General features: G+C 44.8%; 1 protein-coding gene and 1 non-coding gene across 13 annotated transcripts in view; one reads left to right on the forward strand and one right to left on the reverse strand.

Moving 5' to 3' along the window:
- Window positions 1-19,512, forward strand: part of PIGQ (phosphatidylinositol glycan anchor biosynthesis class Q) — a 57,851-nt gene that overhangs the window by 22,368 nt on the left and 15,971 nt on the right. The window contains exons 1-2 of one of the 12 annotated variants that reach the window (XM_078779129.1): window positions 5,522-5,576; window positions 11,630-11,938. The exons of 4 other annotated variants lie outside the window; for them this stretch is intronic. Coding sequence is in view for 1 of the 8 variants with exons in the window: in XM_068115477.2 (XP_067971578.1) it covers window positions 5,572-5,576 (5 nt within the window). In the remaining 7 variants the exon portion in view is untranslated. Of the gene's footprint in view, window positions 1-5,515; window positions 5,635-9,630; window positions 9,977-11,629; window positions 11,939-18,537; window positions 18,810-19,512 lie in introns of those variants that run through there. 7 more of the 12 variants (XM_078779128.1, XM_078779131.1, XM_068115475.2 and 4 more) reach the window with 7 other exon arrangements.
- TRNAV-CAC (transfer RNA valine (anticodon CAC)) lies at window positions 5,325-5,397 on the reverse strand. The gene has a single exon. It is a non-coding gene; the product is annotated as a tRNA-Val (tRNA).

The following is a 19,512-nucleotide window of genomic DNA, read 5'->3' on the forward strand; positions in this document are numbered from 1 at the left end:
CCACGGCCTTTCTCACCCGGGCCGGAAAGCTCCTCAGAAGCTGGTGTCGGCGCGTTTCGTCTGGCACGGCCTTCGACGAAACATCCGCGACTGGGCCAACGCCTGCACGGCCTGCCAGCGGGTCAAGGTCCACCGCCACACCCAGGCCCCGCTGGCACCTTTCGCCGTGCCTGAACGGCGTTTTGACCACGTCCACGTGGACCTGGTGGGTCCCCTGCCCCCCTCGCGGGGGTTCACCCACCTGCTCACCATGGTGGACAGGACCACCAGGTGGCCGGAGGCTGTGCCCCTCGCCTCCACCACCACCGCCGACGTGGCGCAGGCGTTCATCGCCACCTGGGTCGCGCGCTTCGGCGCACCAGCGGACATCTCGTCCGACCGCGGCCCACAGTTCACGTCTGAGCTTTGGGGCGCGGTCGCCCTTTCGTTGGGGGTCACGCTGCACCGCACCACGGCCTACCACCCCCAAGCCAATGGGTTGTGCGAGCGGTTTCACCGCTCCATGAAGGCGGCACTCATGGCCGGCCTTCAGGACGACGGTTGGGCCGACCGGCTGCCGTGGGTCCTTTTGGGCCTTCGCACGGCCCCCAAGGAAGACCTCCAGGCGTCCGCCGCCGAGCTCGTCTACGGCCAGCCGCTCCGCGTCCCGGGCGAATTCGTGCCCGACGCTACCAGTCCCTGGTCCGCCACTCGCCAGCGCTCGGACCTCCAGGAGGCCGCCCGACGATTTGCCCCCGTGCCGACGTCCCGCCACGGTGGCCCCCAGTCCTACGTCCCCCCGGCGCTTCGCACAGCGGAGTACGTCTTTGTGCATCATGACGCGCACCGGGGGCCACTCCGGCCGCCGTACGACGGGCCCTTCCGGGTCCTGCGACGGGGCGACAAGTCTTTCATCGTCGACTTCGGCGGCCGGCTGGACCGGATTTCTGTGGACCGCCTCAAACCGGCGCACATGGACGTCGACCGACCACCACGGTTGGCCCTTCCTCCACGGCGAGGCCGCCCCCCGTCCACAGTTCCCCCCGCTCGACCACCCACCACCACATCGGACCCCTCCCCACGACCCTCCAGGGGTCGCTTCGGCCGGGTCATCCGGACCCCCCTTAAATTGACCCTGCCGGTGCAGGTCGATTCTGGAGGGGCGTGTGTAGCGGTTACCGCTGGATGCACACAATCGCCTTGCACCGGCCAGAACACGGCCAGACGCGCCTCTCCCGGGCATGCCCGGACTCACTGTTCCCGGGCACGCCCGAACCTCCCGGGCACGCCCGGTCTCGTCTTTCCCGGGCATGCCCGCTCTCGCCTTTCCAGGGCTCGCCCAGAGCGTCCGGGCATGCCCGCTATCGCCTTTTCAGGGCTCGCCCAGAGCGTCCGGGCATGCCCGCTATCGCCTTTCCAGGGCTCGCCCAGAGCGTCCGGGCATGCCCGCTATCGCCTTTCCAGGGCTCGCCCAGAGCGTCCGGGCATGCCCGCTATCGCCTTTCCAGGGCTCGCCCAGAGCGCCCGGGCACGCCCAGCCTCGACTTGCCAGGCCGCAGCCAAACACGCCCGGGCAGGTCCAGACTCGCCTTTCCAAGGCTCGCCCTCGACACCCGGGCATGCCCGGTATAGCTTTTGCCGGGCAAACTTCCCGACATAAATGTGTATATATATTGCTGCCCGATAAACGGGCTTGTCAGAATACCTGAGCTGTTTTGTTTCAATAAAGCAACTCGGACGAATTCCGTCTTTGGTCGCGTCAATTCTTTCGACTCGCGTTGGAGCGCAGTTCCTTCGCAGACCGATCGCAGACCGCAGACCGCATTGGTCTGGAGCATTGGACCGCATTGGACCGCATTGGCAGACCGCATTGGTCTGGAGCGCAGACCAATGAAGGAACTGCGCTCCAACGCGAGTCGAAAGAATTGACGCGACCAAAGACGGAATTCGTCCGAGTTGCTTTATTGAAACAAAACAGCTCAGGTATTCTGACAAGCCCGTTTATCGGGCAGCAATATATATACACATTTATGTCGGGAAGTTTGCCCGGCAAAAGCTATACCGGGCATGCCCGGGTATCAAGGGCGAGCCTTGGAAAGGCGAGTCTGGACCTGCCCGGGCGTGTTTGGCTGCGGCCTGGCAAGTCGAGGCTGGGCGTGCCCGGGCGCTCTGGGCGAGCACTGGAAAGGCGATAGCGGGCATGCCCGGACGCTCTGGGCGAGCCCTGGAAAGGCGATAGCGGGCATGCCCGGACGCTCTGGGCGAGCCCTGGAAAGGCGATAGCGGGCATGCCCGGACGCTCTGGGCGAGCCCTGGAAAGGCGATAAATATATGTATATATCATTGATGCAGGTTGTTATGATTCAACCAGTCGAAGTAAATCAGTAAAAGCTTCTTCTTCACTTCAACATCTGCCGCGAACAAAGCGAGTGGATTCTCGCAGAAACGTTGGCTCTACCGACTTGTAAATCCAGCTTTTGCATTTATAAACTTTTTCTGATATGTATATATCATTATATGATCTTAAGGGTTCCATGATAAGAATATGCCCAGGATTGTCTCACCCAGTCCTTCTCCTTCAGACGTGTGCCTAGATCCAACAGAACCAGAGCGCAGGCTGATGGAGCTTGGCGTAGAGGGTAGTCGACGAGGAAGGGGCCCAGGTAGTGGAGGGGGTGGAGGGACGAGCCCGTCATCAGGTGGCAAAGGCCATGGATGATGTAGTGCGCGCCGCACGCCCTCCCAGCCGAGTGGTCGTAAAGCGTCACAGCCCTGCTGCGTGCTCGCTACTAGGCCCATAACATACAGGCAGGTCCTGCAGATTGTGAGAATAAAGCATGACTCAGCAATAAGGAAATCAGACAGAGAATGGGCAGCTTGTGAGTTACCAAAACTGTGAGAGAATCCAAAAGCACCATCAACTCAAGCTTTTGACAAAAACAAAGTCTCAGTAGGTACTACATTTCAGACACAGCATGGCTTTTGTCATGGACAAAAACAGGCAATGGTGCACTCAGATATTATATGCACTACTGAATAACCGGAGTGACACAGGCCTGCAATAGACCAAGAGAACCAGGCAACCATTTTCATCATCAGAATATTCAGAAAGACTGAAAGCATTGAAGTTGCCTCCAATAGTATATCCAGGAGACAACAGGCTGGACTTATTCAGATCTTGAAAATGCATAAGGGAATTGACCAAGTCGATGTTAAGAAATTATTTGTGATGGGAGAGAGTTTGAGAACTAGAGGCCACGGCATGAATATCAGGAAAAAGTACAGTAGATCTCATCTAAGGCAAACTGCTTTCATTCTTAGAAGTGTCAGCAATTGGAATGCACTACTGGGCTACACTGTCAAGGCAACTACTATTAACCAGTTAAAATCCGCACTAGAGACACCTTGGGCTGGCCATCCATTGAAGTATGGCTCTTACCAATGCGTTTTTGGAAGAGTAACGAGGTCAAATAAGCAATGCTTCATGTCTCAACCTCCAGTAAATCCAGTAAAGTGATTAAATTATTACCTTCATAGTTTGAGTTGGATGGAGTGAAAGAGTGGGAAAAGGGAAGGATGGTGGAGAGAGGGGAAATCAGGAGAAAGCCAAATTTAGTCCTGCTGAGAAAACATCTTGTGATTTCACATTTTCCGCTCTATAAGTTATAGTTCTTGCAATTTTGTGAGTTGCAATTTTGTGCAATTTTGTGAGCTTCCAATAATCAGCAAGGTCATGGAATCAATCATCGCTTCTGACATCAAATCCTTCCATTTCTCCAATGGCTTGATCTCGGATCATCAATTTGGATTCAGACCAGGTCATTCTACTCTGGACATATTGCTTCTGCTATCTCAACAATGGATGGAGGTCCTGAATGCCAAACAGGAAATCAGAGCTGTCTCCCTTGACATATCACGTGCCTTCGATACGGTCTGGCACCCAGCTCTGCTCACCAAACTCTCCTATGGTATCCATGGAAATCTCCACGCTTGGCTTGCAGACTTCCTCTCTGGTCATAGTCAACGTGTGGCCCTGAATGGTTTTCTCTCATCTCCCCTTTCTGTTCAGGCTGGAGTTCCCCAAGGTAGTGTTCTGGGCCCTGTGCTTTTTCTGGTCTTCATCAATGATCTCTCCGACTCTCTGGAAAATCCTCTCTATCTCTTTGCTGATGACTCCACTCTCTGCCGCTCCATTCCTCATCCCTCAGATCAGCAGTCTGCAGCCTCCTCACTCTCTGCAGACCTGGACAAAATCACAGACTGGTCAAACATGTGGAACATGTCTTTCAATCCTGACAAATGTCACACTCTCACTATGTCTCTCTGAAAAGACCGACTGGACAACCCTCCAATCTACTTTCTCAACAATCCTCTTCAAGAAGTTCTGTCGCTCAAGCTTTTGGGTCTCACTATCTGCCATGATCTTTCTTGGGAAAACCACATTTCAAAGCTGGCCTCCAAAGCCAGTCGCTGATTGAGCATCTTCCGTGGTGCGAAGTCCTTCCTTGGCACACTTGAGCTCCTCACCACATACAAGGCTTTCATCCGCAGCTCAATAGAATACTGCTCTCCCCTCTGGGCCGGTGCCCCTGCCTCACACCTAGCTCAGCTTAACGCTGTTGAAACCAAAGCTTTCAGAATCATTGGAATCTCCTGCGATGAAGCTGATTCTGAGGGTGTTTCACTCATTCACCACAGGCAGGTTGGTGGTCTTTCTGTCTTCTACCGACTCATCTCCGGCCTTGCTCCCCCAGCTCTCTCTGTGCTCTGTCCCCCAAATATTCCTGCAGGTCGCACAAGATCTGCCAGCAACCGTCTTATGGTTAAACTGCCAAAATCAAGACTCTCAATTCACCTTCACTCCTTCATTCCTCTTTTCTCCCGCCTCTGGAACAAACTCCCTCACTCTCTTCAATCCCACTCCTCCCTCCAGGTTTTTAAAACGACTGTCCACCACCATCTCTTATCTTCCCCCATCCAAAACCTTGATCTTTTCTACCCCCGTTAATTCACCCCAGATCCACCTTTTTTGAAATACCGACTTCTTTCCTGGAAGTCCTAGCAGTGTCCATGTGTTTTTTTGTTTTTTTCTTACCTCTCCCACCCCTCCTCCACTCTTCCCATCCCTCCTCCCCCCAAACCCTCTCCCTCCCACAGATCTCCCGAAGTCCCTGCTCTCCATGTTGTTCTCCCGCTCCCTTTATCATATGTTTTATGTGTCAGTTTGTCTTTTGTTTGATCAATGTTAGCTCTTACACGAGCCTCGACCTTGTATACAAAAAACAAAAGACAAAAAATTGAGTTTTGATTCGGGTGGAAATAAAAATCTCAGCACAGACATAAGATGTTTCCACCCGTTTTCGAACCAAGGACCTTGCGCGTGTGAGGCGAACGTGATAACCACTACACTATGGAAACTTCGCTACCACAACTCACGTTTAACTAAAGGATCGTTTTAGATTAACTTCATCTTAAATTTATCGAACATTCGGGGGAAATTTTATTTGAATTGCGTCATTTCTAAAAAAAAAAAAGAAGAGGCGGTGCCAAAGGCGGAAATGGAGAGACTCCGGAAGTGATCGATCCTGCTGGATGAGGTAATTTCACACAATGACAAAGGGTCATTATTATTTAACTGTTCATCGACGCCATCAGGTGAGTTGTTTGATTAAGTCAAGAAACGCTGTTTTACTTTTCCTTTTGTTCATTTCGTCAATCGCTTTTCATCGATTGTGTCATACTCATTGGTGGAATTGATTATAATTATTGATGTCAAAGTCGATTACCTCCTCTTCCTCCTCCTGCCGTCGTTTTCATCGAGTCGAGACTGGTTCGGTGTTTTTACACTTCATCATATAATTCATGCACGAACTTCATCACATCCCGTCCGTCGTTTGCACCTGCGCACTGTGCAGTACAGTACAGTACAGTGCAGTACAGTACAGTGGGGTGTATCCAAATCCAATGCACTTACACTTAGTGCGTTACACTTACAGTGCGTTACACTTACAGTAGTCCAGTCAATCTAGCAGGAAAAAACGGTGAACCTCGAACTAATTGCACAATAATTTATTTTTCTGTGTTACATTGATGAATACCTGATGTACATTTAATAATTTATTTTTCTGTGTTACATTGATGATTACCTGAGGCTGATGTACATTTAATAATTTATTTTTCTGTGTTACATTGATGATTACCTGATGTACATTTAATAATTTATTTTTCTGTGTTACATTGATGAATACCTGATGAACATTTAATAATTTATTTTTCTGTGTTGCATTGATGAATACCTGATGAACATTTAATAATTTATTTTTCTGTGTTACATTGATGAATACCTGATGTACATTTAATAATTTATTTTTCTGTGTTACATTGATGAATACCTGATGTACATTTAATAATTTATTTTTCTGTTACATTGATGAATACCTGATGTACATTTAATAATTTATTTTTCTGTGTTACATTGATGAATACCTGATGTACATTTAATAATTTATTTTTCTGTGTTACATTGATGAATACCTGATGTACATTTAATAGTTTATTTTTCTGTGTTACATTGATGAATACCTGATGAACATTTAATAATTTATTTTTCTGTGTTGCATTGATGAATACCTGATGTACATTTAATAATTTATTTTTCTGTGTTACATTGATGAATACCTGATGTACATTTAATAATTTATTTTTCTGTGTTACATTGATGAATACCTGATGTACATTTAATAATTTATTTTTCTGTGTTACATTGATGAATACCTGATGTACATTTAATAATTTATTTTTCTGTGTTACATTGATGAATACCTGATGAATATTTAATAATTTATTTTTCTGTGTTACATTGATGATTACTTGATGAACATTTAATAATTTATTTTTCTGTGTTACATTGATGATTACCTGATGAACATTTAATAATTTATTTTTCTGTGTTACATTGATGATTACCTGATGAACATTTAATAATTTATTTTTCTGTGTTACATTGATGAATACCTGATGTCCATTTCATAATTTATTTTTCTATATTACATTGATGATTACCTGATGAACATTTAATAATTTATTTTTCTGTGTTACATTGATGAATACCTGATGAACATTTAATAATTTATTTTTCTGTGTTACATTGATGAATACCTGATGAACATTTAATAATTTATATCCAAAATGGACACAGAATAATCACATTAAAATATACACCGAACCCGTCTATGACCCATCCACTGATTCTCAGTGTGAGAACTTTAACCAGTTATGTTGACACAATATGATGGTGCAATTTGTCCGATATGTGATACCTCCTTGAATGTAACTGATAAACATACTGGGTATGTGAGGTAATATGTTCATGCTACACACTATCTATGCATGTGATGTACACAAGATAGAGTAAGTTAATTAATTATGAACTTCACATTCATGATGCCATTAATTTAGAACATACATTAATATTAAAAGCGAACAATAGATCATTTAGTTTAACAAAAACAGGAATCCAAAACTACAGACATTTTCACTCCATGTTCAAGATTTTCCCTCCATGTATGACATTTTCACTCCATGTATGACATTTTCACCCCATATACGACATTTTCACCCCATGTATGACATTTTCACCCCATGTATGACATTTTCACCCCATGTATGACATTTTCACCCCATGTATGACATTTTCACCCCATGTATGACATTTTCACCCCATGTATGACATTTTCACCCCATGTATGACATTTTCACCCCATGTATGACATTTTCACCCCATGTATGACATTTTCACCCCATGTATGACATTTTCACCCCATGTATGACATTTTCACCCCATGTATGACATTTTCACCCCATGTACGACATTTTCACCCCATGTACGACATTTTCACCCCATGTACGACATTTTCACCCCATGTACGACATTTTCACCCCATGTACGACATTTTCACCCCATGTACGACATTTTCACCCCATGTATGACATTTTCACCCCATGTACGACATTTTCACCCCATGTACGACATTTTAACCCCATGTACGACATTTTAACCCCATGTACGACATTTTCACCCCATGTACGACATTTTCACCTCATGTACGACATTTTCACCCCATGTATGACATTTTCACTCCATATGTCATTTTTCACTCCATATGTCATTTTTCACTCCATGTATGACATTTTCATGCCATGTACGACATTTTCACTCCAGGTATGACATTTTCACTCCAGGTATGACATTTTCACTCCATGTACGACATTTTCCTTCCATGTACGACAATTTCACTCCATGTATGACATTTTCACTCCATGTACATTTTCACCCCATGTATGACATTTTCACCCCATGTATGACATTTTCACTCCATATGTCATTTTTCACTCCAGGTATGACATTTTCACTCTACGTACGACATTTTCACTCCATGTATGACATTTTTACTCAATGTATGACGTTTTCATTCCATGTATGACATTTTCACTCCATGTATGACATTTTCACTCCATGTATGACATTTTCACTCCATGTATGACATTTTCACTCCATGTATGACATTTTCACTCCATGTATGACATTTTCACCCCATGTATGACATTTTCACCCCATGTATGACATTTTCACCCCATGTATGACATTTTCACCCCATGTATGACATTTTCACCCCATTTATGACATTTTCACCCCTTGTTTGACATTTTCACCCCTTGTTTGACATTTTCACCCCATGTATGACATTTTCACTCCATATGTCATTTTTCACTCCATGTATGACATTTTCACGCCATGTACAGCATTTTCACTCCATGTACGACATTTTCACCCCATGTATGACCATTTCACCCCATGTATGACCATTTCACCCCATGTATGACCATTTCACCCCATGTATGACCATTTCACCACATGCATGACCATTTCACCCCATGCATGACCATTTCACCCCATGTATGACCATTTCACCCCATGTATGACCATTTCACCCCATGTATGACCATTTCACCCCATGTATGACCATTTCGCCCCATGTATGACCATTTCACCCCATGTATGACCATTTCACCCCATGTATGACCATTTCACCCCATGTATGACCATTTCACCCCATGTATGACCATTTCACCCCATGTATGACCATTTCACCCCATGTATGACCATTTCACCCCATGTATGACCATTTCACCCCATGTATGACCATTTCACCCCATGTATGACCATTTCACCCCATGTATGACCATTTCACCCCATGTATGACCATTTCACCCCATGTATGACCATTTCACCCCATGTATGACCATTTCACCCCATGTATGACCATTTCACCCCATGTATGACCATTTTCACCCCATGTATGACCATTTTCACCCCATGTATGACATTTTCACTCCATGTATAACATTTTCAGTCTATTTATGTCATTTTCACTCAATGTATGACATTTTCACTCCATGTATGATATTTTCACTCCACGTATGACATGTCACAGTTCTTCATCCATGTTGTGCATAGCAGGTGAGAGTGAGTTTGCATTATTTCCCTTGCACTCACGATATGCTATTGAGCATTCCAGACCATGTTTTTTTGCATGTTTTACACCGTTTCGTGTTACAGTCCGTATTTCATTTGCATCTGATCACCTTCAGTAGAGTTTCTGGAGCTGGTGGAAAAAAAAAATCTGTTTGTGGTTCAAGTAGACCATGGGCCAATACCCATCCCCACTTCTGGATGCAAGAGCTTGCCCATCAACTGCTGAACTTGGAAATACACACGTGTACTGTGATATCGTGCTGCTGCACCTGGTGGTGGCAGAGTGGGAACCTGCACAGAAGAGGTACTTGCAGAAACTTTCTCTCAAAATCGCTGGTAATGCAGTGCATGGAGTCCATCACCTGGGGTGCCATTGTACAGGCAGACAAGCACCTCTTCTTCAGCTGAGGTGACCTCATCCGTGGATGCTACTCAGCAGAATACTTCTGTCTGGTTCTTAAAGTGAGTATTGCTCTTCAGCTTCTTCAAAGCAATCGCTCTCCCAACGCCAAACACACGTGACGTTGCGTCACAGCCACAGACTGCATGCACAAATGGAAGCAAATTGCACGTCTCTGGACCGAAAACACTCTGCAGGCAATGAATGTTCCATATTTTCTGAGTCTTGTTGGATTGCTTTTTCTCTGACCTGAGGAACAGATTGAAGGAAGTGGTCAGCAAGAAAACAAAGCATTATCTAAAGGTATGCGTCCTTTCCGATGATGATTGTGGCACAGGTGGAAGCAGATTCTATCGCTGTCTGGACAATTAACAAATCTGCATCACTTTCTCCATGAACATTCTCGCACCCATTTTCTTGCGGCTTCTCGCCGAGCACGATAATGAACCTCTTTATTTGTTCTGCTGGCCAAGAAGTGTTCCTTCATTTTGATGGGCATCCCTCCAACAAAGTTGACTTTGAGACCGGTGGTACCTCCTGGTCGACGAAGATGTGTTATATCCTTCATAGATGGATTTGCTCAATATCCATCAAAATCGATGAGGGGATATTTGTACTTTCTTGTAACATAGTCAAGGTACATCTTGCAGAGAGAGAGAGTCAAATCTAGCACCACGTGGCCATGGCAGTCATTGGAGTAGTTAGTGCGTGGGCTCAAATCAGATTATTCACTTATTGGTACCAACCAAGGTGGCAATTTCTAGTTTGGTGTTTTGAAATGGTCTATGCCTGTAGATAATATTTTGATATGATAACCGTCCCGGAGTGGCAGCTTTGTCACAGTTATTAGCTGTGCAATAAGTCCAGCATGTGCCACAAGATTGAAGGTCACAAAACATTATTTGAATAGATCTTACCAGTTTTTGCTATTATTGTATGTATGCGAGTTAGACTGTCCCTCTGGAACACATTAGGTAGAAGTGTAGATCGTCAGAACTTGTTTTACATGCGTCACATGAGAATAATAGGAAAACATGAATGTTAAATTTTAGCGTCTGTATTTCAACATTTCAATGCGAAATTGTAACATCTCAATTGTCCATTCATTCATTCATGATTGGGTATGCTTTTCTGGTTGTAATGTCCTCCATCATCGTTTACTTTAATCTCAAACATCAAATTTATCGATGTGATCCATGCATAACAAGGCACTTTGTTCTGAAAGTCAATATTTCATGTCCATTCTCAAGCATTATCATCAGAATCGTCCAATTCCACCTGCCCTTCTTCCTCATCCTCCACGTGAACGAGGTCTTCCCTTTGATTGGTTTCTCGGCATGGAAGGAAGCCCTTCCATGCCAGCCTCACGAATGCCTCGTAGAGCAACATGTAGGACCTGACTGCATGGTTGTACTTTTGTCCCTCCATCACCCCAGCTACAGAGCCATCAGTGATGACACTGCTTCTACACAAAGGTCCCTGAGTCCTGCATCTTGGAATCTTCTCCCAATGATTGCCAAGAGTATGAATATGGTGTGGAAGACAACCAACCTGAGGATGATGTTCTTGAACTTCTCTTTGTGTTTCCATGTTATCTCTCTAGCTTTGGCGTAGAGTGCTCGGTCGAGAACACACATAAGTGTTGAGCTCAAGTAACTACATGATGCCGAGTGATTGATTCAGCACTTCATTGATGGTGGACATCTGTGTTGCAGGAGCGATGTTTGTGGACAATGGCTGGGGATCAGTGACTTTGGCCTGGATTGCAATTCTGTTGACCCTGTGGGATGTCCCTTCGCCACTGACTGTTTCTTCTGGTCGATCAATATTGTCCCAGGCTAGTGTTGTGAATACTCCTGGATGTATGTTCTGTGGTACCACAACACCACCTTCTGGCATTGCCAGCTTCTGCATGGACATGGCTGGTCAAGTTCATCAACCTGTTGGTGTGACACGCCATCACTGTTAGTGACTTCACAGCAAAGGGCAAAATGATGTGCTTCGCTGGCTTGGTCTTGACACAGGTATCGTGAAAATTGGTTAAGCTGCTCAGTGGGAAAGGTGATCATGCTTTAATGTTCTCCTATGGACACTACAAACAAATTGACACCCAGAAGGTTTTGCCATCTCAGGTGTACCGATATCTGCTCTGGCCCATGGACTAAGTTAGCCACCATCAAGGATGTACTTCATTTCTCCTTCCGATGGCGGAGGCATGTCAGCACCTCTCCCTGCAGTCCAAATTGCATCAGCAAGTGCTGGCTCGTTTGCCTCTCAGAAGTCCCGATGACTCACATAAAGATGCCGGTTTGGCTGCAGCTTATATTTGAATATACAGTCACATGAAAAAGTAAGTACACCCCATGTAAAGTTTTGACCTTTTTCAACATATTTCAACATACAGCTATTTGATCTTCATTTCCACAATATTGACAGATAAAGGTGATATAATATAACAAACTAGCGGGGTCACCCGTGGGAATCCCACGGGTGACCCCGCAAGTTTGCATTGACGTTCGTCGATGGACTCGACTCGTTCGCCCGTCTCATTCGTTTTCTTGCTACATCCTGTTCAAGTCTGCGTTCTTCATCGATCGTCTCATTCATTTTGGAAATAGAAGTTTCCACGCAGCGCATGAATTGTCACGATCCTCAAGAGGAATTTGTCTCGTAATCATCAAATGATAAATGGCAAGTACATTATATGGTGGTAAATTAAAGATTTCAGATAAACCTATTTTAAGTGTATGCGCACATAACTAATTTTAAAAAACGAAGAAATATCTCTCGGTAATTTCCTGAAACATATTTTACTTCCGGCTAATAATGTTGAATGAAATAAAAACGAAGAAATATATGTCGGCATCATTGTTGACGTTTTTATGACGACTGTCATCAAACGAAAAAGTAATATATCAACGGAAAAGCAAAAGCGAATTTTTAATATATATTGACACGTTGCCGTCGGTGTCATGTTGGGCGGTGTATGATACACCATGACGCGATTTTAAAAAATATATCTCTGCATTTTCCCGCGTGTGTGGAATGTTCTCAATTATTGCTGACACCGAGTCTAAAACCATCGATAAAAATGAAATCATATGGTGAGTTAGATTGGAGATAAAGATGTGAGAGAGACTCAATGGCCTTGAAGTTACAGGCCTTTGAGAATTCATTTCGTTCTATAAACGGCAACTTTCATCGGATTTTCTTCCCGTTTTTTTTCAACCGAGTCGAAAACTATGTTAGCGACTGTGAAAAATGAAATGATATAACGAATTTTTAATATGTATCGACACGTTGCCGTCGGTGTCATGTTGGGCGGTGTATGATACACCATGACACGATTTTTAAAAATATATCTCTGCATTTTCCCACGTGTGTGGAATGTTCTCAATTATTGCTGACACCGAGTCTAAAACCATCGATAAAAATGAAATCATATGGTGAGTTAGATTGGAGATAAAGGCGTGAGAGAGACTCAATGGCCTTAAAGTTACAGGCGTTTGAGAATTCATTTCGTTCTATAAACGGCAACTTTCATTGGATTTTCTTCCCGTTTTTTTTCAACCGAGTCTAAAACTATGTTAGCGACTGTGAAAAATGAAATGATATATCGAATTTGATTTGAAATAAAACTGGGAGAGAGAGCAAGACACCACAGGCCTACAAAACAGGCCTCAAAGCTATGCGAGTTAATAAAATGGTGGATATTTTTTGTTTATAATTATATGAAGCCACTCCCAGAATGGGTGGAGCTATGGGTGGAGCTACTCTGCAAACCGAGTAAGCCACACCCCAGACAGACGCCCAACAGACAGACAGACAGAATCATCTACGGCTATTATAATATAGATATCATGAAACATTTACATTTTGTAGTCCATTGTATAATTTAAATGAACATAAATGCAAATTTCACATGTGGAAAAAGTAAGTACACCCTTGGCTCTAATAGGTGGTATTGCCCCCTTTGGCAGAAACAACCTCAAGTAGGCGTTTCTTATAACTGTCTACCAATCTCTTCTTTTTTTTTTTTTTTTTTTTTTTTTCTTTTTTTTGTATACAAGATCGAGGCTCGTGAAAGAGCGAACATTAATCACACAGAAAGACAAACCGACACATAAAACATATAACATAGGGAGCGGTAGACAAGATGGGGAGAGAGGGGGAAGGACACAAACACAACATTTGAGAGCAGGGACCGAGAGACATGGAGACATCGAGAGATCTGAGAGAGGGCGAGGGCTTTGGGGGGGGGGGGGGCGTGGGAAGGGGGCAGTGGGAGAGGTATAAAACATATGGACACTGCCAGGACTTCCAGGAAAGAAGTTGGAATTTCAAACAAGGTGGATCTGGGGTGAATTAGCGGGGGTAGAAAAGATCAAGGTTTTGGATGGGGGAAGATAAGAGATGGTGGTGAACAGCTGTTTTAAAGACCTGGAGGGAGGAGTGGGATTGAAGGGAGTGAGGGAGTTTGTTCCAGAGGCGGGAGAAAAGAGGAATGAAAGAGTGAAGGTGAGCGGAGAGCCGAGATTTCGGCAGTTTAACCATCAGAGGGTTGCTGGCAGATCTTGTGTGACCTGTAGGAATATTTGGGGGACAGAGCACAGAGAGAGCTGGGGGTGCAAGGCCGGAGAGGAGTCGGTAGAAGACAGAAAGACCACCTACCTGCCTGCGGTGAGTGAGTGAAAGGCCCTCAGAGATAGCTTCATCGCGGGAGATTCCAATAATTCTGAAAGCTTTGGTTTCAACGGCGTGAAGCCGAGCTAGGTGTGAGGCAGGAGCACCGGCCCATAGGGGAGAACAGTATTCCATTGAGCTGCGGATGAAAGCCTTGTATGTGGTGAGGAGCTCAGGTGTGCCGAGGAAGGACTTCGCACGACGGAGGATGCCCAGTCGGCGACTGGCTTTGGAGGCCAGCTTGGAAATGTGGTTTTCCCAAGAAAGATCATGGCAGATAGTGAGACCCAAAATCTTGAGCGACAGAACTTCTTGGAGAGGATTGTTGAGAAAGTAGATGGGAGGGTTGTCCAGTCGATCTTTTCGGAGAGACATAGTAAGAGTGTGAGATTTGTCAGGATTGAAAGACATGTTCCACTTGTTTGACCAGTCTGTGATTTTGTCCAGGTCTTCAGAGAGTGAGGAGGCAGCAGACTGCCGATCTGAGGGAAGAGGAATGGAGCGGCAGAGAGTGGAGTCATCAGCAAAGAGATAGAGAGGATTTTCGAGAGAGTCAGAGAGATCATTGATGAAGACCAGAAAAAGCACGGGGCCCAGAACACTGCCTTGGGGAACTCCAGCCTGAACAGGAAGAGGAGATGAGAGAAACCCATTCAGGGCCACACGTTGACGACGACTAGAGAGGAAGTCCGCCAGCCATGCGTGGAGATTTCCATGGATACCAAAGGAGGAGAGTTTGGTGAGCAGAGCGGGGTGCCAGACCATGTCGAAGGCACGTGATATGTCGAGGGAGACAGCTCTAATTTCCTGTTTGGCATTGAGGACCTCCATCCATTGTTGAGACATATATCTCTGACATATATCTCTGACATCGACTGGGAGAATTTTTTGCCCACTCCTCCATGCAGAATTCTTTCATCTGTGCGATATTTGAGGGGTTTCTTGCATGCACAGCTCGTTTGAAATCCCCCCACAACATCTCAATGGGATTTCGATCCGGGCTTTGACTTGGCCGTTCCAGAACCCTCCATTTCTTTCTTTTCAGCCATTCCTTGGTGGATTTACTGGTATGTTTAGTGTCATTTGTCATATGTTTAGTGTCATATGTTTAGTGTCCCCCGGTGTGTACCCCGGTTTAGAATAGGTACACCGTATCCCTGCGTGTCGTAAGAGGCGACTCAAAGGGTTGGCGTCAGGAAGGGCATCCGGCCATAAAAACATTGCCTCAAAAATAGAACCATGACAATTTGGAGAAGATTGTCATGGGGACCGCAAGGCTAACCCCCGCTCTTGCAGGGAAAATGGCCTTGGAATGCCTGTTGTTGTTGTTGTGTTTAGTGTCATTGTCATGTTGCAAGGTCCACCTTCGGTTGAGCTTCAACTTTCCGACAGATGTCCTCACATTATCCTCAAGCACCCTCTGGTACAACGAAGAATTCATAGTGGATTCTATGATGGTGAACTGCCCAGGCCCTGATGCAGCAAAGCTGCCCCAAACCATAATATTTCCACCACCATGCTTTACAGTTGGTATCAGGTTCTTGTGGTCAAATGCTGTCTTTGGTTTTCGCCAAACATGTCTTCTGGTACTGTGGCCAAATAGCTCTGCCTTTGACTCATCTGTCCAGAGCACATTGTTCCAGAAGTGCTGGTCTTTGCCGAGGTGTTCATTGGCAAACTTTAGTCTTGCCCTGATGTTCTTCTGGACAGCAAAGGTTTCCTCCTGGCACACCTCCCATGTAGATCAAATTTGTGCAGCATCTTTCTAATGGTAGACTCGTGCACTTTGACATCAACAGTGGCAAGAGCTACCTGTAGGTCCCGTGATGACATTCTGGGGTTCTTCGAGACTTCTTTTAGCATCTTGCAGTCTGCTCTTGGGCTGAACTTGCTAGGGCGGCCTGGCCTGAACAAGTTGGCAGTTGTTTGGAATCTTCTCCACTTGTAGATGATCTTCCGGACAGTCGAATGATTGATTTCAAATTGTTTGGAGATCTTTTTAAATCCCTTCCCAGACTCGTAGGCACCTATAACCTTCTTTCTGAAGGCCTCAGAGCTCTTTTGATCTCGGCATGCTGGCGCCGCACACTTCAACAACAAAGAGCAAACCAAACGAAATGTCTGAGGTTTAAATAAGACAGGTTCCTCCATGATCCTCTCAAACGATGTTCTAATCATTTGCACCTGAGCTGGTGCACCTGATTCTAATTTTAGGTATTTGAAGTAGTGATAAATGTAGGGGGTGTACTTACTTTTTCCACATGCAAAATTTGCATTTATGTTTATTTAAATTATACAATGGACTACAAAATGTAAATGTTTCATGATATTTGTTATATTATATCACCTTTATCTATCAATATTGTTGAAATGAAGATCAAATAGCTGTATGTTGAAATATGTTGAAAAGTCAAAACTTTACATGGGGTGTACTTACTTTTTCACGTGACTGTATCTGTTCTATTGTCGGTGACCATCAGTAGCAGCTGTTGCCAAACAATGAAAGAGTAACTGTGAATCCACGAGGATTGGGTCCTCCATCGATTTTAGCAGAAAGCTTATTGGCAATAGTGACATGTTCCTTTTTCTTCAAGGTATAGTCCATCACTTTGTTCCCAGCATTAATTAGAGGATTTTACAACCCACTTATTTTGCTTTGTCCTCATTTACAGTTTTGTCAGCTTTAACACATGAGGTGATGGTACGCAGATTCACATCTGCACAGGAAGGATTCCTATCCAGAAGAATCTCGAGGAGCCAAGTTGTATCCTTGTCTTGTCAGATATTCTGTTTCCGTTCCCTCCTGTATGGCACCATTCAAATCAGCACATGCTGACATACACAGGAGCCATTGTGTGCTCCAGCATTCCCCGACCACGTGTCCATCCTGTCATTTTCATGGTTCTCATTAGCACTTGTTCGATAATCAAATCTGATGATAACCTCGCCCAATATCGATCACTCAGTCGAATAACTTGGTGCCCGGTTTGGAAATAAATGAACACATCTGGATGCTGGCTCTCTAGTTGGATCACCTGTTGTAGCTAAATGTGCACAGATGTTGCACACAAATTATGTGCAGCAGCTGCGAAATATGGCAGTTTCTTGAAGCAACTGGAGATAAAGTTCCCAATTTCCCATTTTTTCTGACTTTATGAATTGACAAAGCACCTCAATCATCTCCATGTATTGCAACCAGAGACATCCATACGATGACCAGATATTGCAGCCTTGCCATCATCCAGTTTTTGTTGGACCTTGTCATGGGATACTTTTTAAACACACCGCATCGGCTGAAAGTTCACCAGACATAAGTTTGTCATATAGCTGGACTGCTATGGTCAAGTCTTCGTTGATGTCTTCTGCTGTACCAGGAACATATTCTGGATTCATCTCTGAGACTGAGGTCTGTCGGGGCGATTGTATTCTGTCTCTGTAGGATTATCTTCAGCTACCAATCGATCCTCAGCTGTAATGGTTATCGGAGTATTTCCGACTTCAGTATTTTCAGTCATATAGGAGTCCAAAAGGGGGGATTTTAACGCTTTTGTCACAAATATCGCATCATCGCATCGCAAATCACAGTCCATATTTGTCAAATCTGAAAAGATACGAAAACAACTTTAGCATGCTTAAATAAAACAACTGGACAGGCTGAAATGACCCGCGACTTCAATATATACAGTACATGTATCCACTGGATACCGATAATTGATAAAAAACAATATGGAGCAAAAGACATAAAATGTCATAGCCCCCGTGGTTTTAGCAATTTTGCTGTACGGAGTTAAACACTGTCAGTTGGCCAGTTATTTCTCCTACGAGTCCATGGTCCATGGTCCATGCTACAATTATACAATCCTACCTTCCCTATAGTATCCTTTCACCGACCCCATAAATGTAACAATATGTGTGCTCTCATGTATTGTTTTTGTGCCAGGTTTGAACAAAACCAGTCTGTGCATTGCCGAGAAATGGTTGGGAACACGTTTAAGTAACAAAATGGCCGCCAGTCTACCAGTCGGCCATCTTTGATCAGTTCCCAAAATAAAATGAGTTGCACGTGTATGCCGTCATGTACTGTGCTAGTGACAAGTTTGAACAAAATCAGACCATGCATGTCTGAGAAATTGTTGGAGACACGTTGAACAAACGAAGTGGTCGCCAGTCGGCCATCTTGGATCTGATCTCGAAAAGCAATGACGTGCATATGTAAGTGATCATTCCTTATCTGTTTGCCAAGTTTTAACAAGACCAGTAAATGCATGTCCGAGAAATGGTTGATGACGTGTTCAACATCGGGTTTTCTACAATAAAAATAGCCAGCCGCCAGTCGGCCATCTTTGGTCGCATTGTGAAACAAAATGATGTGCATATGTACACCATCATGTGTTGTCTTTATGCCAAGTATGAACAAAATCTGTCCATACTTGTCCGAGATATGGTTGGGGACGCACGCACACACGGACAGACGGGTGAGACGCAATCCATAAGCCCCCATTTCGGACTAAGCCCAACAGGGGCTAATAATGTATACCACGTGTAAATCATTGTACACACACTTGGTATATATTTGATTTTGGGTGGAGTGGAAGAGTTGGTTGAGACTAATATTGTGTTGGGGGCCTTCACAGAATTCACCTTCAACGTAATGGACAGACAGACCAAACATGGCACAAACACAATGAAATGCTTTATGTTGTGGTGAGGACATGGTTTGGGTCCAACAGGGTGGTGCAGAGGTGGAACACCTTCATGAGGGTCAGGTTTTGGGTCTTCTGAGCTGTCTAGGCTGGAGATGATTCTGGACCAGATTTTAACATCAAGGAATGTCCCTCAGTTGGGACCCATGTTAACGTGAAGCCCCATCTGCTAGTATTAGTTCATGGATAACAAAGATCCCACCATGCATTTT

Source organism: Myxine glutinosa, chromosome 5 (assembly GCF_964187855.1).
Source record: "Myxine glutinosa chromosome 5, kmMyxGlut1.1, whole genome shotgun sequence".
NCBI lineage: Eukaryota > Metazoa > Chordata > Myxini > Myxiniformes > Myxinidae > Myxine > Myxine glutinosa.